At 31.0% G+C, this 26,248-nt stretch overlaps 1 protein-coding gene across 1 annotated transcript; it reads right to left on the bottom strand.

The window, feature by feature from the left end:
• Positions 1-6,142: 6,142 nt before the first annotated feature.
• On the bottom strand, positions 6,143-25,344 carry LOC108908084 (4-aminobutyrate aminotransferase, mitochondrial-like). Its single transcript, XM_018711998.1, has 8 exons — positions 25,176-25,344; positions 22,885-23,003; positions 19,145-19,312; positions 19,000-19,080; positions 13,733-13,978; positions 12,890-13,308; positions 8,232-8,500; positions 6,143-6,313 (listed from the first exon to the last, which is right to left on the bottom strand). The coding sequence occupies exons 1-8, from the start codon at positions 25,222-25,224 to the stop codon at positions 6,192-6,194; spliced, it is 1,473 nt and encodes a 490-aa protein (XP_018567514.1). The 5' UTR covers positions 25,225-25,344; the 3' UTR covers positions 6,143-6,191.
• Between the last annotated feature and the right edge of the window lie 904 nt (positions 25,345-26,248).

Raw genomic sequence — 26,248 nt, forward strand, 5'->3', positions numbered from 1 at the left:
TTTTCTATTTATACATGATTATTTTTTTCTTTTACGTACAAGAATGTACACAGGGTGTTTAATTCAAAATGGGATACAGCTCATCAAAGCTTAAAAAATTTCTAATTCTGTCAAAATTTCCAAAATCATTGCACTAATCAAGCTGAAAATTTCAATAGATATGAATTTAATATGATAATTTAAAAAATAATATTTATTTTGGTTCCATTGACAAATGCGTCAGTTACAATCTTAGTAAAGGCATAAATAAGATTTAAAGTTTGTTTCCCATAGATACTTTGTAGAAAAATAGTGAAAACCCCACAGTTTTAGAAATACGTATTTTTTAAATTAATTTATTTTCTATTTCATTTAGTATTGCTAATGACATTTTGCTCGATCACAAACTTTTTCTTGTGTACCTATATTTAATATACAATATAAAATAAAAATATATAAATGTGTTAAGCATTAGAATTAAAAATTAAATTAAATTGTTCTAAAGGTTAAAAGGATCAATTAGAAAAAATGGAAATCATTTTTATCTCGAAAGTTTTCTTTTAACGTGAACTACCTACCATTTCATTTAGAATTAAGTAAATTTTCATTATTTTTTGTGTAATATAGATATGTATGAAGGATAACAAAGTTTAGAGCACATTTACTGTATCTACTGAAGTAGGTATCTAAATTGATAAAGTATCGCAATCGCTAAACTTCCAAAAATCCTTATACTCGTATTTCAAGATTGGCGATAAGGAAAAATATAAGGTGCAAAGTCTTATTTTTATAGGATGTACCTGCAAAATATAATGTTGATATCTAATATGATTGAAAGAAAGACACCTAAATATTGTTAAAACTTTTTATATTTCATTGTGGTGTGTACTTTTTCGCATCTGTCAATATATGTAATAATTCTGAACAGTTAGCATAAAATGATATATGTGAAATTGCAATTTGGATTCAAAATGAGAACAATCGATTGTGGTACAATGACATTAAGGTTAAAGTAGCTAAATTTTTTTTCTGTAATTTTTAATCTGTGGCCGACTTTTCCCCAGCAGTGCTCAAGCAGAAAAGTAATACAAAAACTATCTCTCTATGACCACAAATAATAAATATAGTAGGTACTGTTAATTTAGTAATCTTCTGTTTTACAGAACAATCAAACACTATTCTCTAATCAGCATTGTTTGTATTTTGTACTTTATTGCATATTGTGACAATAATTTGACATGTAACAGTCTAATTTTGATATTTGAATGAACAAAAACGCAAACATATTGAAACGAGACAGACCAATAGAATCTGAAAAGTTAAATTTGATTAAACTTCTGGCAGAAGTTAATAGGGAAAAATTATTTTTGAACTGTCCAACCAGGTTTTCTAAAACAAAGTTGTGCCGAGTAGCTATCACATACTTTAACCTTAACAGATTCTTCTGACGAAGAGAGCGATATGTCTCTTGGACAATTGACAATTGACAAGAAAGCCTGAGAACCTTTGCTGAACATACAAACTAAAAAATATTGACAATTCTTTTTTCTTTAAACTTTGACGCTATGTAGATTGAGCAAGAGCAACACTTGATTAAGGTGTGTCCCATTCTTAATAAAATATCTTGGTTATAATTAAGTACAATCATTTAATACTTAAATACGAAAAATATGGATGTGGCCCATGATATTTTTGCCTATCAAAATCACGCCAAAGAAATCATATCACTTTTATGTCTTTTATTATAAGTAACGATTAGCAGTGGCGTATATTATACAACTCAGAAAGTGAAAGTGCCTTATTTGGCGAATTGAAATATTAGTTTTTAAGTAAAATTAAATAGATACATTAAATTTTTAGTCCCCTGCAAAGTTGATTACCACATACTTTATAACTGCTGAGGCGCATCCTTTTGATGAGTCTACCACATTTTTCCTCTGCGTTTTTCTCGATTCCTCCGTTTTTCCACTCGGAAAAGTCCAAAAACATGGCAATTTCCCGGGGTCTTGAAAAGTCAAGACCACATCTTTTATTTTTGACTTAAGTAACTGCAAATCCGCAAATCGTCAGTTCGACAAAAAATGATGAAAAAAAATCGTAAAAAATGTGCACATGTATTTATAATTTCTAATAAGGTGTTTTCATGTATTAAGCAAAATTCCATATAAATATACAATACAGGGCGTTTCAGAAAGACCTCCCGTAAATACAGGGGGTGAGGACGACAAAAAATAAGAATTTTTTGTCATATGAACTATATGTCTATCTCCTCAAGCTTACTTTGAAAAAAGTCACTTATTTTATAGTGTAATATTGTAAAAGTTTAATTAAAAGCCTTTTTTCTCGAAAATCGTCCACATTAGGAAGTTCTAACAAGAGTACATTATTTTTAGAAAATAAAATTTTACAATAGAAATTGGAGCCCGAATGGTAAAAAACCTAACCTAAAAAAATAGAACTTAAAATGTAATAAGAATGTAGCATAACTAGCGCCCTCTATGAAATATACAAAAAATAATTAGACTAACGTATTTGGTACCCTTAAAACCCCCGGACTACCAAATTTCATAAAAATATTTCGCAGCGTTTGGAAATTTTCATAAAAATGTTATTTAAAAAGTTTTATTTTGTCTCTCTGTATCTCGAAAACAAGAGGAGATAGACATATAGTTCATAAGACAAAAAATTCTCATTTTTTGTCGTACTATCACCCCCTTTATTTACGGGAGGTCTTTCTGAAACACCCTGCATATATTTTTCGTTTTATTCTTGTAATAATTGTAAATCTCTATATGCTCAATTTAGCCAAATAAATACCGAGAAAAGAATTAAACGATTTCAAAAAAGTATGCATGGTGTAAAAAAATTATGCACAAAAGTTTTGGGATTTTCTTTTAGAAAAATAGGATAATTTTTGTAAAGAAAAATAACAAACGCGAATGAAAACTTGAAAGAGAAAAAAGGATTTTTATATCAAGTATAATATTAATTTATTTAGAAATAATGCATTATGCACTAAGATAGTATTAATCGCCTCAAAAATAACTTTGTTTATAACTTTTTAATTTTTAAGCATAAAATAAGCAATATTATAATTATTTATTTGAAACAAATAATAATTTACATAATAACTAATAACCATTTATAAATATGACATTTTTGGAGTGAAAAAATTAAATTTCATCACGATTATTGATTTATTGATTTTTTAATAATTTGCGGACATTAAATCGTCGCACACTTATATCACTATTTTGTACAGTAAATTTAAAAATGGAAAAAATGAAAATTAGATATGTGATAATCGATTTTTCATACCCCGTGAAAATTCCGATTTCCAGCTGTCGGACTGAAAAAACGCGGTATGAAATTTGTCGGACAACAATACTTTTTGACTGAATTAATTATTTACAATTAATTTTACTAAAAATTACCTATGTGGTAATTGATTTTCAATACCCTGTTATTTTGGCATGTTTCGACCGGTAGACACGTCAATGTCGGAAGAATTTCTGTCGGACAAATTTAAATCGGCATTTGCAACAAAATTTCCAGTTACTTAAGCTAAAAATAAAAGATGTGGTCTTGACTTTTCAAGACCCTGGAAAATTGCCATGTTTTTGGACTTTTCCGAGTGGAAAAGCGGAGGAATCGAGAAAGGTCGCAGAGGAAAAATGTGGTAGACTCGTCAAAAGGAAGCTCCTCAGGAGTTATAAAGTATGTGGTAATCAACTTTCCAGGGGGGCCTGTACTGTGGACTATTTACTTTGTAGGGAAAAATTTAGTGGGAGAAGTATCCCCTTTGTATACGCTCCTGTTGACTAATGATCATATTGTAAACTTCTAGATAATAAAAATGAATAAAAAGTATGATCTTTCACTTATTTTTGAAGGTAAAAGTCATAGTTACACTAACTTGCTATTTATACGTAGTATACAACAAAAAGTGTATACAAATTAGGAAATATTTCTTTAAATTATTTGCACAATGAATTTTAACGTGAAGTGAATAATATTACAAAAAAGAAATGAATTGTTTGGAAAATACTCACATATATGTGAGTATTCTACTATAGTAGAAAGCAAAATAAATTTTTATGTAAATATATAAAATTGGAGATTTATTTGGATTTTCGTTTTAAATTTTTTTTGTACAAACACGTTTCTCTTATTTTATAGCAACAGATAATTTATATTCATTCAAATTTCTAATTATCGAATACAACGCACAAGTATTAACATTAATTTTAATCTTAACGTAGTACATAGGTACTAATTAAATCTAAAGAATATAATCTCTCCACTACTTATTAAAAAATAAAGCAAACAACTAATACGTAAAATTAATATTTATCTAGTTAAATAAAACATATACGAAAGATGAAACAAACGTTAGATAAAATTTTATTTCACTATAGAATCTATCTGTAAAGACGTAACATACTTTTTATATTGACCATTTGTAGTATAACAAAATAATACGTGATAAAATACCTCAGTTAGAAAAAGAAATTGTTAATTAGGATCTAATATGTAGGAGCTTTAATCAAATCAACGAATAATAATACTGAAATTATCACCACGAGATTATTTAAATATTTAGCATTTATAATACAATAACATAAGGTCACAAGAACTGCCAATAGATAATAGATTCTATTGTAATTAACATAATGATATATTAAAATCGAAAACATCAATAAAATGCTTAGTGCATGATAAGCTTTCCATTCATACTTTTTAAACAAAAAATGTTTTTATTTTTAAATAGAGAGTATTGGTAATGATATTGGTAATAAGGAGGTTATTTTGTTGATAATTCTTGAAGTGACGTATATTAGTGTAATTGGAAATTGATATTTATTATTGTATTTGTTTAAAATAATAAAAATATATTTAAAATATTTCGAGTCTTTCAATGCCCCTTTTCTATTTTTTTATAATGGTTCAGGAATAAATAGAAAATAGAAAAAGACTGTATTTTTCTATGAATTTATGAACGCCTTTCTTTCAAGAAATATTCCATTAAACAAACTAGAGAACCCCAAGTTTATTAATTCCGTAAATTGGAATTACATGGACTATCCATAAATGAACAATTTGATATAATGGATGATGTACAAAAAAATATATACGATGCCAATAATATACGCCCAGTAGTACGATAAAAGAAAAAATGCAAAGTGTTGGAAAAATAATCAGTATACACCATTGGAAAACATATGTAAAGTTTTATTTGGTACATATCAGGAGTTACCAGCAAATATATTAATATATAGTTCATGCCTCAACAATCTCTCATACTGTTTGTTGTCAACAGTAGACGTTGAACGGTCATTTTCCCCACACAAGTTAACATTAAGTTATAAAAGTCGCCGTTTCACTGAAGAAAACTTTGAAAAGCACGTAGTAATGTGTTTTAACTCCTTCCAATATCCCACGGAATCCTTGTCACAACACTAAGTTTTATAGGGTAAGTGATGTCATTTAAATTTATATAGGTATTTTCTCCTCTACTTAGCCTTGTCTTTGGTAATATGTTGTGACATATTTTCCGAAAAAATATTAATATTTTCATTCGTAATCTGACTACGGTCCTGTTAAACTCCGCGCCGCACTAAGCCTAATGATGCCTGATGACTTTTAGAAGCAATAACATTTTTAGTTGTCTTCCCACAGCACACAGTAACATTCTTGTAACATCAGCGTTGTATCCGATTATTTCCAAGTTGTGAGATACCGACATTTTTTGTTGTTCGGGTAATGATATACCTACTTATTATATATCGTTTTATATAACTTTTTGTCTTTGTATTTGTGTTATTTATAAGTTTGTATTTTTTCTCTTTTTCATATTTAATTCCTTTCTTTTATCTTTTTTTAATTGCGTATATTTTAATATTTTATTAACAGGACTTAACATGTCCTGTTATTGGGTATTGCCTATTGGATATGTATTTTAAATAAATGAATAAATTTTCGGTTTATTTTGTTCTATGAAAGCTGTCCTTGAAATAGGTATAAATAACCCTTTCGCTTGTATACTGAATGCAAATTTAAAAAGTCTGAAAATCATGTCATCTCTACACAAATTTCTGTCCATTAAAACCAACCACTGCATATCTAAATTAAAAAATGGAATTTGACGGAAAGGTTGATATAAAACCAAGACTTTATTTTCTCTTTGACACAATGGAAGACTGATATCGATTTTATTTTATTTCCTGAAGGACTTGCCTAAATTTATCCAAAAATATATCGGCATGATGTTCTTGAAACACTAATGCTGGTCTCAGGCGGAAGGCTGCTGTGCCGCAAGCTCCAGTTTGAACACCTAAAAATAATTAAGTAGTAACATAACAAAATGATTATACAGAGTGTTTCAATGAGAATATAAAACAACTTAAAGGGATATTCCTGAGGTCAAAATAAGGATATAAAGCCAAACATGGTTGCCCTTTTTTTATCTACAGGGTGTCAATGTAAAAAAAAATCGAATGTTGTTAGTATTTCTAGAAACTGTAACAAAAGCCGGAACGCGTAGTAATTTATTTGTTAGTTCTAGGAACGGATGGGCCAAAAAGTAAAATATTTCAGTCAACACAAATTATCGGAAAGTTAATGGCCCTCAAGTAGGTATGGCGTCGTCCTTCGGAGAAATTTGGCAATATTTCTTTGAACAAGTTCACTTAGAGTCGGGGCCATGTGACAGTCATCTGTTGCGTCCGGGAGGCGCCAGCGTAGTTTGGGCCAGAACAAAGAAACCCATATTTGTAATAAAGCGCGAAATGCATTCCAAAGAACGCAGGAATTCCAAGAATAAGTTGTTAGAATGTTGTGAGGAAAAGAAAGTAAAACAGCTGGTTTTTAGACGGATTTTCCAAGCTATTAATAATTAATATATTAAATGAGATGGCTAATCCGTCCCGTGTTGCTATGTGGAGTCACAAGAGAAAGGTATAGGGTTGTTTGTAAGCCTAGTCACAGAATCATGTATATAAATGTAAATCCAGTCAATTAGGTAATTATTAACATGGCATAGTTATGCCAAAGCGTCCCGACATTCAGGGTTTCCGCCAATAAGATAAGAACAGAAACCCCTGGACCCAAGAAATGGGCGTGTCGAAGCGAGGTGTCGAATTCAGGAAAGATCTCGAAAAGGCAGTTCTTCCTTATGTTCCACATTGAGCAGTCGACTTAGTTTGAGTCTCGGGCTAATTAATTAAGGTTATAAGGTTTTTTCCAAATTTTGTACGAAGCGCGCAGCCCCTGAATCTCGGTACGCTGTCGCGTGTCAATAAATTAATTAATAATGTTGTTCGAGCCGTTGTGTCGTTATTTTGTTTGCTTGTTTTGTTTATTGTTATTAAAACCCTTCCTGGAAGTTTTGGTGTTTCCTTTTGCTCCTCTCAACTTCAGTGTCACCTTGTATAGGCAGCCACTGGATTACATTCCACGTAAGCGATAGAGGGTAAGTGCCTGAAATTCATTCTCTGAACATACAACATTTCTAAGTTCCCACGTATTAATTAAAGTATAATGATAATTATAACTCCCTTTCGAGAATTAAATAGTAAACTCTTGTGAAATCCAGACTCGTTATGATACTGGTCATAACCCCTAAGAAAAGAAATAACCCCTCAGGTTACAAAACATTGAAAGGAAATTTCAAGATATGTTTTTTGTAGGATGAAAGCTGCAAATCAGTAGGTATTAGTTTTGTCACACACATCAGAATGCTAAGGTAAATAAGGACTAAATTACGTACTACACGAATTTTTGATGTAGGTTAAGAAAAAAAAATAAAAGACGGGAGTTTTGGAGTGTTCTGCGTAAGGTGTTCTGTAAAAATGAGGGAGTTTTGCACTTAAATCGGGAGGTTTAGCACCTAACCTTCATCATAAATTTCCTTTTTTAGTTAAATCAGATTTTTATTATAAAAATCTTTAATAGGTATATTAAGTTTTTTCTTTTTGCAAATTACTGACTTACACCGGTTAAACTGATACCATATCCTATATTAAATTAACTTTCTCTTTCCGAAAATTATTATAAATAATTTTTAATGCTTGCTTAATGCTACTAAAAAACTTGCTTTTATTCTTTTTAAGATATTATTTTTTTATATCCGCAACTTTTTTAATATTAATAATATTCGCTTAATAAGTTTCTTAAGCATGGACAAGTGACGGTGGCATACGAGTATATGATGTCAAAAATATATTGTTACAATGTTTAGTTCGAATGCTTACCTTTTTGTTTCAGTCTTTTTAAAATATCGTCTCTCAATTTGGCCGATGTAGCAGTAGCTGCTAGAAACGTACCGCGACCTCTTACTGAATTTATAAGGTCCGAAAATTCACATTCAAGGTCATGGAGACCGCATTTCAACCTTTCTCCGGACTTTTGAACTTGGCTTAGTAAATCCTGACTCTTTATTATTTCAATGATGTTCTCCAAGAGAATCAGCTTTCCCGGATCGCCCATCCAAGTATTGAATATCCTGTAGGGTAGTTTGGGTCTGAAAACGCAATTTTTCGGTGAAAAAATATTTATTATGCAAGGTTTAAGTAATTGGACAAAATTTTGATTTTGATTTGATTTTAAATTTAATGCTTGTTGCTTTTACTAGAATACATTTATGGATAAACCTGTCAAATTATTTCTTGTTAAATATTGTATACAATAACATTAGCGAAAAACAATAAAATTCTATGCTGTTTTGTTTTAATTAAAATACTACAAATATTATTTAATAAGAAAAGGTGATAAAAATAAAGTGCCTGAATCAATTAAGTTAACAAAAATGAAAAATTTAATAGGTTTTAAAAAGAAAATATGTTGAAAATTGATTTTATTAGAAGCCCGTGGCTCAAATAGAGCCACAGTTTTTCTGTTTTAAGTTTAATTTTATGACTGCAAACTCCAAGACAATATTTAAAAAAAGTTACAAATAGATATGAAATCAATGGGCATACTTAATTTTCACACTGATTTTCTTTTTCTTTATGCAGTCTACTACACCTCTTGTGGTCATACCTATTAAGCAAAGATTACATACAGATTACTCCGCGAGGAAATAGACGAATTTTAAACACACATAAACCAAAAGAATATGTAAACATAGTTTAATATTGTTATACCACGAATACATTTTTAAAAATAACAGAAATAAGGTTAGCCTTGGTTGTCGAAGGTTCCGCAATCAGAGTACAATAATAACCAGAAACAGGTACTACATTTCTTAGACAGTGTACTTTTTTTCTTAAAAATAATTATTTAGAATTCCATCTACAACTTCGTTAAACCAAACCTTCAAAGATTTCTGTTACTTTTTATATTTATTGTAGCCGTTTACAAAACCTCAACGAGCGTAAAAGACAACCAAAAATAGTTGCCGAGGCTCGAGGACATCTACCCGACCATCCCTGTGAAAAAACGTTGAGCGGAAATCAAAATTTTCACCTGTTTCAAATCAAAATTATTACTCACGTTTCGAATTTAATAGCAAATACTGTCCACGGAGCAGCAAACTGAGTTGCCATACGTAAATCTAAAATAACTGTTAGATTCCACAATAAAGCAAGTCAACTGACATAAATCGCCCAAAGCCGGCGAAGTCAGATGTCCGAATTTATACCAAAGAGTAATCTTCAACAATCCGCGGAGCGACCAAGAAGCGGGATCGAACGTCTACTCTTGTATCTTGCAGTTCATAACCAGAGCAGAAGTCAGGCCAGTATGTGCACTGTACACGATCAGATTTCAAGCGTATTCGTTCCCTTTGATACTTTGAAGTCATCTAGATAGAAATAAGTTCCAGGGACATACTGAAGGTTCTGAATAGCAGGTCCAAAAAAACCCAAATATTCTGAATTTGTTGATCGAATTCTGACTGTTATCATATAGTTGCATTATATGTATGGTACCCTTTTACTTTTACATTTCTCAGTTGAAAGCCTTTCTACCAAACCAGTGCCATATCGAGGGTGTATGCAATGTTGTTAGGCTGAACAAATCAGAGCGAGGCCAAAACTTTAAGCATAATTACCAACCCATATGGAGAAACTTATAGTAAACAGTTCAGAACGATTAGGGGATTGCTAACAAACGCGTGACCATAAGAATTATCACTAAATATGGTGCAGTAGTTAGGAGAAAAATGAAAACGTTTTGTAAAGTACCTAATACTTAAGCAACAGTGACAAGGCGACGTTATGTTATTATTTGCAATTGCTATAATATTTGCCCGATGAAATCGTGAGTTAAAAGGTATCGAAAAACATCACCATAGTTACTGATAATCTGAAAGCCGATGCTACATGCCATTAGGGGTGGTAGTGGTTTCATTTTGTGGGTGTCATTCCTGATTTAACTTTGTTATGGTTTTATATTGTTTTGAATTAATTTAAGATGTCTAATGTCGATTCGGTTGATGCCGTGATTGGTGCAAATACCAAAAATGGGTTGACATACACTGTAATTCATTTGTTTTTTAGATGGAATGCATGAACTGCATGGAATTCTTTACCTCGCTGGAATAAATAAAGTCAACGAAATATAGGAGTTTAGTTTTAAATTGGTATACTCAATTTTTAAACTAAGAAGAGCGTTTTGAATATTACGCGCCAAAATGTTGGTTTCTTATTGGTTAATTTCGAGCCCACTTTACACTGCTAATAAATTCTACATTTTGACATTTGTTGTCATTTTGCCTTTTAGTTATCATCAGTTCGTTGTCATTATGTTTTTACCTGCTTTTCTTTCTATTTATTATCCCAGTTACGTATAAATCAGTTCTTATTAGAACTAAACAACTTATTATATTGTTTATCATCCGGTTTTTCCAATTTTCCATTGGATATGGATGATGCTGTGCCGACCACGAGTAAGGCAGGCGCGGGAATTACATCGCCGTCGCCCCCAAGGAAACGAAAACAACTCAGTTTGGGGCATTTGTCTCTGGCAGAAAAGCAAGCAATATTGAATTTGTACAAGAAAAGCCTAGATGATGAACCTACTCTTAAAACTGTCCAACTTGTATCCAAAATAGCGATGACATTAGGTAAATTTATGTTAACATTATTCTGTTGAACTATATTACACATTATACTTTTTTAGGTGTTGCAAAATCAACAGTATATCGAGCCATAAAACAGTATAAATCTACTGGAAGGGTGTCTACTTCCAAACACTGTGGTGGAAGACCTGGGATTGTTACATGTTTGGATGAAGCAATGAAGAATTCCATAAGGCGTATAGTACACAGCTTTTTCTTTAAAAATGAGATCCCCACTTTGGACAAAATATTAACCGAAATAAAAAGTCGTCAGGATTTGCCACAGATGTCCCGTTCATCATTATACAAATTTATGAAACAAATTAATTTCAAGTAAGGTTGAAGACATATCTCGGAGCAAGTATAATTGCAATAAAAACATTTTATTTTTTTTGCAGATACTTAAAACGAAGTCGTAAAAGTGTGTTGATAGAACGTGATGATATAGTGAGATGGAGACTTGACTACTTGATATCAATTAAAAAGTTTAGATCTGAAGGTAGACCTATTTATTATTTAGATGAAACATGGTTAAATGAAGGTCATACAAAAGAAAGGGTATGGGTTGATACTAATATTAAAAGCAAACGTGAGGCGTTCAATGAAGGGCTGTCTACGGGATTAAAAAATCCGTCCGGTAAAGGAAAGCGTCTTATTATCTTACACGCTGGCTCAGAGGAAGGATTCGTTGAAGACTCGTTATTGGTTTTCGAAGGCAAAAAGAGTGGGGATTATCACGAGGAAATGAATGCAAATGTATTTGAAAAGTGGTTTTCTGAATTTTTGAAAAAAATACCAGATAATTCTGTTATTGTAATGGACAATGCATCATACCATAGTCGAAAAGTAGAAGCTATTCCGACAACATCAACAAGAAAAATTGATATGAAGGCATGGCTGCAATAAAAAAATATCGAATTTGAAGAAGGTATGGTGAGATCGCAATTATTATATTTAATTCGCCAAAATAAAGATAAATATAATTTGTATATAACTGACGAAATGGCAAAAAAAGAAAATAAAGTTGTGTTACGATTACCGCCATATCATTGTGAATTAAACCCTATAGAATTGATTTGGGCACAGGTGAAGAATGAAGTGGCAAGCAAAAATAAAACATATAAATTGAAGGACGTAAGGGAACTACTAATAGAGGCTCTTAATAATGTTACAAATATGAACTGGAAAAAATGTGTAGAACATGTGATTAAGGAGGAAGAAAAAATGGGAACACTTGACGGAATTATGGACGATCTCATTGAACCTTTAATTATATCAATTAATAATAGCGAGAGCGATATGGATACTGACTCGTCGAATAATTCAGAAAATTAGAAAGATAGAAATGCAACAATTCAAAGTAACAAAAACACCATTATATAATTACTCCAATGCAAGATGTAAAAATGTGAATCAATAAAATTGTTTTTAAAAAGTGAAAACTGGAATCATTTATATATGTTTGGTTCGTAGTATATTATTTCATTCATATTCAGTTTTTCAATGTTATGTAGGAAGTACCTCCTATTTTAAAAAAATATATATAAAAGTTAAATAAACCTAGAATTAGATATTTATTCATTGCACATTATTTTGAATAAGTACTTAATAACCCCATTTAAAAGTAATGAAAGCTTATTGTACTCAAAATGAGGTTAAACACTTGCAGTAAGTATATACTTGATAGTCTGATGCTATCTGGGGTAGTTTTTAGTAACTTTTGCAGTGTAAATTTGTCTTTGGCATTCACTCTTTTTAGTTTAAAAATAGACTATAGAGCTATGGCTTTATTAGGAATATGGCCTTATTTGGTACAGGTACCTTACAAAAAAATGGATTCGATTCACTTACGTCATTTCTGCTGTGTGGAAGTAACCGCCCATTTGCATCTTCTTACTGAATGTTACAACATCCGGAGGACACTCCAAATTAAAATATTCATGACACCAAAACCTTCCAGTCGGTCCGCCACCCGTTTGAACTTCGTCGAGTATAAGAGCCGCACAATTCTTTTTGCAAATCTTCTGCAGTTGCTGGAAAAATTCTGGTGACGCCTCGTTGTCCCCTCCTTCGGACTGGATCGGTTCAATTATTACTCCCGCCACTGGGTTGTCCTTTTTTTCGTATTTTTCTATGAGGTCTTCAACTTCAGCCAGGCACTTTTTGTCTTCTTGCTGATTCTCCCTGGTGTTCTCTTCCAGGGGGTACTTGTAACGAGGGAAGTGAGCAGTGGGCCAGTCGAAGGCGGGAAAATCAAGTTTGTGTATAGGCTGGAAAAAAAGTTTTTGAAAATTCATATCTTTTAACCGTAGTTTCCGATATAAACTGAACATATGGCACGAAATTGGTTGCACTATATTGGAAAAACCCATGCTCTTCTTCTATTATGATTATCAAGTTAAAAAAGAATTCATTAGTTATCATCGCTTCCAACAATTCACTTGGTATCGAGAGCAATTAAACTGGACAATAATTTCTTATGTATTACTTTTACTTCTATATTTATGAATTGGGGTGATGCTAGTTTCTTTTCAGATACATGGACTAAAATATCTCTATTAAAAAGAGTAGACGTGAAATTTGTTTACAAGATTTTATGAAAATTTCTGGTAATCATCTGGTCAGGAGCCTGTACTATCTTTCAAGACATACAGGATTCCTCAGATGTCAAGAATATTGAGAAATTTTACTTACTTTTGAGTGGGTAGTAGATAAAGCTCCAAAAGTTCTGCCATGGAAGGCACCGTGGAATGATAATATGGAAAGTTTTGGGCTTCCTGGAGGTTGGTTTATTATACATGACTCCTTTTCAAGATCTGTGAAGTCCACATTTTCGCCTCTAATACTTCTGCGGTATGAAATAAATACGTTCTTATATGCATTCTCGTTTGAGCAAGATCCACACATCATTGTCGTGATATGGGGTAGACCTGGAGAAACCTATGTAAACATATATTGAACAATTGAACATATATTCTTTTATACGTGGATTTTCGTTTTAAATTAACATGCACTTATTAAATTGACATGAACTCGTGAAATCAAATGAATTTAAGAAGGTCGGAATTCGATTTGTCCCTATAGCAAGCGATTTCCGCATAACGAGAAAAATTTTAAAAAAAGCCATGTACCTTCTTATATCCAAAGTTTAGTAAGAAACATATATCAGATGTTAATTGAGATAGTCTAGAATAATTGTTTCAAATGTTCCTTATACGTAGAAATCTATTTTAGACATGAAAATTTACAGAAAATAATTTTCCAAACAAAAAAGAGATTAAGAACACATCATATTTACAACAATTTTAGGAAAAAATTGTCTCAATAACATTGTAGAGCAAATTCGATAGAGATGGTGCAGGGGTGACATGATGAATCATAATTTTTTGTTTGTTTTTAATATTGTAATGTACTAGTGGTTTAATATGTTCGTTTAGTATGAGTTACTTAACGCACAAATTGATAAACACTATTGAAAAATAGATGTTAGCTGTTAAAAAACATTTTTTTTAATGGTTGACAAATTTGTTTGCATTTTTAGTTGTTTTCATGGGGACCGCCTAGCCGGGTGTCTTGGCCGGCGGATTTCGATCTGCCGAATCAAGCATCACGGACGCAGGCTGGAATTTGGATGGATGACCTAAGGCAGGCTCGGGGACGTGGCTGTGGCAGCCTACCAGAGACTTGGGTCGCCCAACATTTGCCGCATTATGTCCCCGATAAATGTATTGAGAACAGAGCAAAGAAAATCTCTGCAACTCAAGACCATGCTATTATACATAAACTGTACGAGACTTTGCCTCCAAGCCACCCGTGTAGTAAATAGGATGGTTTGAAGAAAAGTACTCGAGTAATGAAGGAGGGTGTACAAGGGGCATAATAAGGCCTAAGTGCCGCGGTGGAAAAACAATTCCACCACCCTCCGACATATATACATACATACATACATACATACATACATACATACATACATACATACATACATACATACATACATACATACATACATACATACATACATACATACATACATACATACATACATACATACATACATACATACATACATACATACATACATACATACATACATACATACATACATACATACATACATACATACATACATACATACATACATACATACATACATACATACATACATACATACATACATACATACATACATACATACATACATACATACATACATACATACATACATACATACATACATACATACATACATACATACATACATACATACATACATACATACATACATACATACATACATACATACATACATACATACATACATACATACATACATACATACATACATACATACATACATACATACATACATACATACATACATACATACATACATACATACATACATACATACATACATACATACATACATACATACATACATACATACATACATACATACATACATACATACATACATACATACATACATACATACATACATACATACATACATACATACATACATACATACATACATACATACATACATACATACATACATACATACATACATACATACATACATACATACATACATACATACATACATACATACATACATACATACATACATACATACATACATACATACATACATACATACATACATACATACATACATACATACATACATACATACATACATACATACATACATACATACATACATACATACATACATACATACATACATACATACATACATACATACATACATACATACATACATACATACATACATACATACATACATACATACATACATACATACATACATACATACATACATACATACATACATACATACATACATACATACATACATACATACATACATACATACATACATACATACATACATACATACATACATACATACATACATACATACATACATACATACATACATACATACATACATACATACATACATACATACATACATACATACATACATACATACATACATACATACATACATACATACATACATACATACATACATACATACATACATACATACATACATACATACATACATACATACATACATACATACATACATACATACATACATACATACATACATACATACATACATACATACATACATACATACATACATACATACATACATACATACATACATACATACATACATACATACATACATACATACATACATACATACATACATACATACATACATACATACATACATACATACATACATACATACATACATACATACATACATACATACATACATACATACATACATACATACATACATACATACATACATACATACATACATACATACATACATACATACATACATACATACATACATACATACATACATACATACATACATACATACATACATACATACATACATACATACATACATACATACATACATACATACATACATACATACATACATACATACATACATACATACATACATACATACATACATACATACATACATACATACATACATACATACATACATACATACATACATACATACATACATACATACATACATACATACATACATACATACATACATACATACATACATACATACATACATACATACATACATACATACATACATACATACATACATACATACATACATACATACATACATACATACATACATACATACATACATACATACATACATACATACATACATACATACATACATACATACATACATACATACATACATACATACATACATACATACATACATACATACATACATACATACATACATACATACATACATACATACATACATACATACATACATACATACATACATACATACATACATACATACATACATACATACATACATACATACATACATACATACATACATACATACATACATACATACATACATACATACATACATACATACATACATACATACATACATACATACATACATACATACATACATACATACATACATACATACATACATACATACATACATACATACATACATACATACATACATACATACATACATACATACATACATACATACATACATACATACATACATACATACATACATACATACATACATACATACATACATACATACATACATACATACATACATACATACATACATACATACATACATACATACATACATACATACATACATACATACATACATACATACATACATACATACATACATACATACATACATACATACATACATACATACATACATACATACATACATACATACATACATACATACATACATACATACATACATACATACATACATACATACATACATACATACATACATACATACATACATACATACATACATACATACATACATACATACATACATACATACATACATACATACATACATACATACATACATACATACATACATACATACATACATACATACATACATACATACATACATACATACATACATACATACATACATACATACATACATACATACATACATACATACATACATACATACATACATACATACATACATACATACATACATACATACATACATACATACATACATACATACATACATACATACATACATACATACATACATACATACATACATACATACATACATACATACATACATACATACATACATACATACATACATACATACATACATACATACATACATNGTAATCTAGCTGGTAAGTCTGCTGCTAAAAGATTTTGCACGGGTGTAAAATGGTAGGGATATAAATTTTCCTTGTGAAAGATTTTGAGAACTGTTGTTTTACTAACACCGGTTTCTCTAGCTACCTGCCTGCTGCTAACTTCTGGATTTCCTGCCACTCTTACTAAAATTTCTTCTTCTTGGTGAACTGTAACAGTACGCCCTGCGTTGTCTCTTTTAGGACGAAAACTACCAGTTTCTCCAAGTCTATTAAAAAGTTCTTGAAATAGTTTCCGATTTGGTTGCCTTCTATTCGGATACAACTCTGAATACCGACGAAGCGCTCGACGTCCAACATAATCTGATTGCGCATAAACGCAAACCATATCGCGCATTTCTCCATTTGAAAATAAATTATGGCGTGGCATGTTATCTCGCACTACGATTTAGATCATAAAGTAAAGAATACTTTTAATAAGGCACGAATAATACTGTAATATTACTGACAGCACTAAGATAAGTGGAAAATGTCAAAATTGGATTTTAACATAAGCCTACTTGAAAATTTTTGCCGATTTGTAATTGAATGCAAATACATTGGAATTTTCAATGGCAAATTTTACGAGAACGGTGCCAGATAGCGACTATCAAAAAGTATAGCTTTTTTGTGTAAAAGAAGTTGTAAAATCAGAATTTGCTACCTGAGAATTAGATTTTTGAAAGATAAAAAAGTTCTGTCGTTTTCAACGCATTCGACCTAGCGCAGGTGGCGCTCTCTATGAGCTACAAGCAAACCATGGATATATTTCAATCTCTCGCCCCAGAAAACCCCTAACACCAAAATTTCATCTCGATATGAGCATTTATTATGAAATAAATAAGAAAAAACTAAAATAATATTTTGCATTAAACACCCTGTATCTCTGTAAGTATCAACTTTTGGATTAAGGTGAGTTTGTCTAAATCGCAATATTTTCAGGTCAGGAATCTAGTCATGAATTTTGGCCCATTACATCGCGACCACCCTGTATACAATAACAGATTTTTATATCATTATGAAAAATAAATATACATACAAATATTCATAAATATATTTACGGAAAATATACATGTTATAAAAACCTGCCTTTTGTATAACATTTATATTACCTTTCAATGATTTAAATAAAGTAATATTGAAATACTTTACCTGTTTTAAGATGTTCTCCAGCTTTTTAGGCCAGTCGGTCGCAGGAAACACTCCTAACGCAGGTCTATTGATCAAAGATTTCTACAATGAATATGTACTGAATAGTTATAACATCGTCCATATTTTTCAACCATTAGTAACTTACTAGATTGTGTTCATCATTAAATACTTTTAGTAAAGTGGGATGGTTATATCCGAGAGGCAACGACGATATTTGCGTGTAGGTATCCAAGATCACATTGTCATCCGCGTCTACCAGGTAGTTTCCTATGGATTTGTCGTAGTTTGCAAACAGCTGTACTGTACCGCATTGCTGAAAATATAAAAAAAGATAATCAAAGTACTAGTATATCGTTTTACCACAACATATGTGTATTTAAAAGAAAAGAAGTCGTAAGACGCGAATATCCGACCGCGCATTGTTTTCAGTCTGCAGAAATACACCAGTTGTGTTTAATAAATAGAGACCTATAAAAAACGAAAACTTGAAAATTGTGTTTGATAAAAGTTGGAATAAGTGAAAATGGTGGAATTTGACGATCCACAGGGTGATTCAGTATATTTTAACCACCCTATTTACTTTTTTGCTTTTAGAGTGAAAAATGTGAAATATAAAAGATACTTTCACGATTTTTTATGAAGTTTTCGAACATGATAGTAGAAAACCAAAAATCCAAACAAAATAGCCGCTAACATTAAGTTTGTTATTTGAAATGGAACACTCTATATAATTTTATATATTTGGATAGGTGTTCCCCGTCGAGCATAGTCATATAGGGTTTGTTGGGCCCATCTCTAACAATTAGCGAGATGCTATTAAAAAATGAAAAGTAGGTTTTTTATTAAGAGAATAATACATCTTGTAATTGTTAGACCTCTTTTAGGCATTTCTGCCTTTTTCCAATTACGTAAGGATTTACAAATTTAGTTGTAACAATTTCACACAGCTTATACAGCTCCCCAACTGTCTTGGCGGGAACGGTTAGCGTCGATTTCGTGGGTATAATTCCGTTGATTTATTTTTAATTTATATAATAATGAAAATGAAGATACCTTATTTGGACAATTGCAAATGCCAAACGATAACTTTGTTGAGCTCATTTGTAACACTGAAAAGATATTTTAAGATAATTTTGAATAATTATCCACAAAAAATAACATTTATAGCACATTTCTTGAATTAATTAAAAGACTACATTTTAGTCATCCGTGTCAGTCTTTTCCGAAAGAATTTGTACTTAGGTTATATTTAAGGGTTAGAATTTATTATACGTTATAAACTATAAACCAAAATTTTTGGAAAATTCAAAAAAATAAACTTATAATAATGGAGAAATCTGTAATGATTATATTTTAAATACTATATATTATGTTATTATATTTNGAAAACCAAAAATCCAAACAAAATAGCCGCTAATATTAAGTTTGTTATTTGAAATGGAACACTCTATATAATTTTATATATTTGGATAGTTGTTCCCTGTCGAGCATAGTCATATAGGGTTTGTTGGGTCCATCTCTAACAAAGAAGCGAGATACTATTAAAAAACGAAAAGTAGGTTTTTTATTAGGAAAATAATACATCTTGTAATTGTTAGACCTCTTTCAGGCATTTCTGCCTTTTTCCAATTACGTAAGGATTTACAAATTTAGTTGTAACATATTGACACAGCTTATACAGCTCCCCAACTGTCTTGGCGGGAACGGTTATCGTCGATTTCGTCGCGCAGCGTTTATGCCCCGCCTTCCAGCGGAAAAGACGGCTTTGGCGTTCGTTCAGGCGAGTAACGACAACGGGTATAAGAATTGCAATCATAGGCATGGGTATAATTTCGTTGATTTATTTTTAATTTATATAATAATGAAAATGAAGATACCTTATTTGGACAATTGCAAATGCCAAACGATAACTTTGTTGAGCTCATTTGTAACACTGAAAAGATATTTTAAGATAATTTTGAATAATTATCCACAAAAAATAACATTTATAGCACATTTCTTGAATTAATTAAAAGACTACATTTTAGTCATCCGTGTCAGTCTTTTCCGAAAGAATTTGTACTTAGGTTATATTTAAGGGTTAGAATTTATTATACGTTATAAACTATAAACCAAAATTTTTGGAAAATTCAAAAAAATAAACTTATAATAATGGAGAAATCTGTAATGATTATATTTTAAATACTATATATTATGTTATTATATTTGTTTATATATTATATTGTAGGTATGTTTTATAATATGTATAAGTCGTACATCCAGTTCAATACCGTCGTAACTGCAAATTTTTGATTTTATGGCGGTATTTCAGTGCCAACATGTTTAACTTCGAAACGAAATACAGCCACAAGTGATTAAGTTTTAAAATATACCATATTTTGCAGATATGGCAAATATGGCGCAGATGTGGCTCCTTAAAGTATTAAAATTTCAGTGCAATAACGCCATATCTAACAAAATTCTAATATTAGTCTCAAAGTCTGTAATTCTTCTATGTATGTTTATGTATCAGCAACATGTAAGTATACTCTATCAAAATTTTAAAGAGATACCTCTTCAAGCTAATTAATTATGAAACTAATTAAACAGCACCATTGTTTTATTTCCTTCTACTCAAAAATGTTATAATTTACACTTGTGCAGGTATTGAACTGGATGTACGAAGTATTAGTCCAGTCCAGTATATTTGCTCTCGCTAGGAACATGATTCTCATTCGATTTTTTTTCATAATCTTACTAAAAAAATGACTCTTGAAACATATCCGCATGTTGCCAGACGTTACTAATGGTCAAAAATTGTTTAAATAATTTTTTTTAAACAAATTCGTAATTTTCGATTTTTTCGCTCGAAATGCATTTTTATAGGCTCTTTGGGGTATCTAAAACAAAGAAGTTCATATGCAACTTGTCTCTAAAATCTACCGTTTTCGAGATATTCACGATTTTTTGTTCGAAAAAAACGCGATTTTAACCATTTTCTTCTCTAAGGATTACGTCAGTAAACAGGAGCTTACAACGAGGAATTTTAATTACTCTTTTTTTAAGTTTAAGTTTTAAGTTTTCTTTTAATAATCCGTATTAACTCCAAGTACAAAACCTATTACCTATCTAAATTGCCCATTTTCTACTTTTAATGTCATACCACGTAATATTCTAATTCAAATTTCATATTATTAAAATTACCTACAGGTACTGTCAGGTAGAAACTAAATATTTTATTTCAGTAATAAAAATTCTTTTAATCCAGCCCCGACTATTCCGCTTAATCTGAGAGAGTTAGCACAATTCCGTCTCGCTTGGTTCTCGACCGCCACATCAAAGGCGCCGACACGGATTCTTGGAGCTGTATATTATTAAGCTGTGATATTGACACATCGAACATTGATATGGTCCAAAATGCATATAGGTATTTTAACTAAATCTCACTAATTAGGCCGTGAGAGGCTTAATTACTCATTGACAATATTATATGGTAGGCCGTGACAGTGACATGACAATATTGTTATTGTTTGACAGTTTGTTTTATTATTTAATTAAAATGGGTTACACTGAAGTAGAAAATTCAAGTACTACTTATAGGAATTAAAATAGAGTAAAGTTCTTTTCCATACTCTCTTATTCTGTTTCTCTCAGCGTAGGAACTGATAATAAACCTATAATTAAAAAGAAACAGTTAACAGATTAACAGTTCGCTAAAAAATCCGCTTTCATATTGGAGCCTATTTTTAGCAAAGTATAATATTTTTATTATTGTTTAAGTATTCAATAAAATAGTAATCTTTTTGAATGTTTATGGTACTAAATCAAAATAAGACAACTAATGTTATTTTAATCGATATCTGGCTCATAAATTGTGCCCTTTAAAAGACAGCAATTTTTACTAACCTGTAAGCTTCCCAGTTTATTCAAAAGTTCTTTGGTCTTAGGACCTGGAATGGGGGTTTTTACAGAAGGTCCTTCAGGTTCACCTGGCACTAAGCTACAGGCAAATCGGGAGTTTCTTTCTAAAAACACAGGATTATCGTATTATCACTAATATGTTGAGCTTACAAAACTCATGGTCGAATATCAATGCATTATCGTATACGTATAATTAATTGTTTTTTTCCAAATTCCGGGAATAGTTGGATGTTACTGGAATGAGAATATGTTGGACAGAAAATTTTGCTACACACTTCTTAGTGTGACATTTCTCACGTATTTAACACGAGAAATTTAACATTTGGTTATTTTTATGTCATTTCCTTCGTAAATGGAAAATATGGATATATTCATGATGTTATTTAAAAAGAGTTATAATGTATTCCGTGTTTTACTTCTGATAAATAAAATCGTCTATATTTCTTTGCAAAATTGGACTATCACAAAAAATTAACAATACCTAGATACAACAGTATGTCGAGGAAATGGTGGACGATATCTGGGACTTGGAATTGCAAAAACGACATTACAAGATTACGTATTTTTTTTCGAGTTCATTCTGTAAAGTTTTTAGTTCTTGAGGTTGAGAGCTGATAATTGATTTTTCTATATAACTTTTTGTTTTAATAACATTTGGAGAATAATTTTTTGGTAAAACCTGTTTTTGAAGCTATTTCTACTAATGTATTTAATTTGCTGACAGCTATTTTGGGGGTCCGAAAGCAGAACGGCCTCTGCAGTCTACATCGATGGTAAATTTCGTTTTCAAAAGGTCTCCAAAATGCCATGTTGTGATAATATTAGTAAAGAAAATATCCCTCTTATTTCTCCCTTTCCCAATATGAATGATTAATAGAAGATGCCTATAATAAATTCAAATTATCTGAATCACACCAAATTCCGCATTGCTACACTGCATTGCTAGGCCATTTGTTGACAACCGAATTTATTTATGGCCAGGTGGCCCAGTGCGGCTATGTTTGTGCCACGTTTGGCCGCGCGCAGATTCTTCAACTGGACGACTAGACCTGTGTATGGGTATGGCTAAATAAAAATGGGAAAAGTATTTCAAATATTTCAATCTCGAGTTGCTGCGTCAGCAACCGAACGTGGTACATACTGCCAACCTCTTGGTTCTTCAATTGAGATCGGAAAGACTATACTAATTGTTGTTTTCAGGTTTTTACCACTATTAATTTAATTGAGATAGGAATGACTATACTAATTGTTGTTTTCAAGTTTTTACCTCTATTAAGATATCAAAAACAGAATGGTAGTTATCTTTGGTGCCTTCGTATCTTAAATACGATTCATTTTATGTATAATAAACAAATACACCTTTTTCTTATAAAACAGTATTAAAATCTTTAAACCGGGAACTAAAATTAAAAAAAAAAAAAGCCCAAAAAATTTTTTTGGGGGACCAAGACTACCGAGATCGTTGTGTGTCTGGGTCCCCGAAGTATTTAGCGGTGAATTGATTATTCGAAACAGCTTCAAATAATATACCTTTTACTCAAAATTTACCCAAATTTAAGAATAGAAAAAGTTGCAATGAAAAATCTGCCTTCATCTTCCATTTTCAGGAACTCTTCAGGGTGAGCATCAATAAAAAACATGCAAGGCCTACCCAAATCCGAGAGATTGCTTATCATTTCCTGAACACCCTGTATATTCTACGCTAAAATTATGAGACATATTATTTTGTTATTAAATTTTGTATTATTAATAACACAAAATAATATAGCAAATAGGGACAAATATCGTTTATTTTGTGAGTAAATGATAATTATTCATAAACCATTTTAGTGGCAATGGTTGCAAGTTCACGAAACTTTAATTGCAAGTACGATACATCATCATTTACATTCATATAATATTAAGTTCAATTTAATATCTAAAAATTAATTAAATGTTTCTTTATTCGCTATTCAAAAAGCACTTTCTTTATTGTTGCTGTCATAGGAACTGACATTTGTCAAGAGGGATTAAGTATACCATATTTTATTTTTCACAAAAAGTGTTCCATTGAAATTGAATCTGTTGATTAGGTATAATAATTATTTTCAACCTTAGGGAGAAAAAATGTCACTCATCATGCCCAGAGATAAGTAGTCCGTATTTTTTCATTTATGAGTACGAAAAAACTACTATTTACAAACTATTTCTAAATATATTCACTACCAAAAATATGTACTTTTTGTTGAACAAGAACGAATATTTAAATAATATTTATTATACTCTCTATGACTTACCAAACTTGCTCGAAATTTGAACTACTGGCTTGATAAGTTTTGACCACATTGTAATTTCTATTACCCCTCACAACACTACTCACACTAAATGCCGTTTCCCGTCAGAAACAAACACGAAAGAGAAACTTCCACGGCAAAATAATATCGTGCCTACGAAATGGAAAGCCATGCGCCGTCTGCCCGCTATTAATTTGAATTTCAGCTGTTCTACATCTGTCGAAGAACCAAGCGGTTGGTGGTCTCCGCAGTTCAGATTGAACACTAGGTGAAATAAAAATATAGTGTAAATTTGAAAGTGACAGTCACGATTATTCCATTTTTAATTTTGTTGAGTTGAACGTATCGACAGAGAATACTATACCAACGAGAAGCGACAGAATCGGCGGTTCCTTTGATGTTTTGTGGTCACGCTAGAGTTGACCGATTTGACAGAAACACAATCGTTTACACTGAGAGAAGTTACACTTTTGAATAGATGTACACTGAACGAACTGCATCAGTATCAAACATTGTTCATATAATACACGGATAACTGTGGTAAAATGTAGACAAATTAGGTATAATATATAAAAAAATAAAACAAGATGTTGTACAACTAATATATTTATTAAACAGATATAACATTTTTCTGCAATATTTGGAATAGTTTTTTAAAAATAGGTACCTGACAATGCAATAACTTCTTTGGGACAATCTTTGCCTGTAGCTCTTCTTGCCCATTTCTAAGTTGAAGAAACTGTTAGGTATTCCGTTTGGCAATAAGGTTATTCTTGCATTCCCTTTACCAACATATTTGGTTTCGAAATGGTGTTCACAAAACCTATAATTCTTATATACATCAACAATCTTAGGCAATAAATCGAATCTATTGCAAGTTTCTATCCACACTCGAGCACTGCAAACAAAAATAAAAAATTCTCCTAAAGATATTCTCTATACTTATGCTATACCATATTACTAGAAAACATACCAATTATTTTAAAAATCAAAATACATTTTTCTGATTTACAGTTTATAGGTAGGTACTTAAAATAATAATAATAATAATTACCTTTCTAATCCTTACGTAATCT

This window comes from Anoplophora glabripennis, unplaced genomic scaffold (genome assembly GCF_000390285.2).
Source record: "Anoplophora glabripennis isolate ALB-LARVAE unplaced genomic scaffold, Agla_2.0 scaffold229, whole genome shotgun sequence".
NCBI classification, from domain to species: domain Eukaryota; kingdom Metazoa; phylum Arthropoda; class Insecta; order Coleoptera; family Cerambycidae; genus Anoplophora; species Anoplophora glabripennis.

What these genes read in the sequence shown, in the direction of transcription:
- LOC108908084 (XM_018711998.1), bottom strand. Translation starts at nt 25,224, where the DNA reads ATGTGGTCAAAACTTATCAAGCCAGTAGTTCAAATTTCGAGCAAGTTT. An exon ending in TCAAATTTCGAGCAAGTTTG is followed by an intron (nt 23,004 to 25,175) that starts GTAAGTCATAGA and finishes CTGTGTTTTTAG; the next exon opens with AAAGAAACTCCCGATTTGCC. An exon ending in TTCCACACAGCAGAAATGAC is followed by an intron (nt 8,501 to 12,889) that starts GTAAGTGAATCG and finishes TTGCGTTTTCAG; the next exon opens with ACCCAAACTACCCTACAGGA.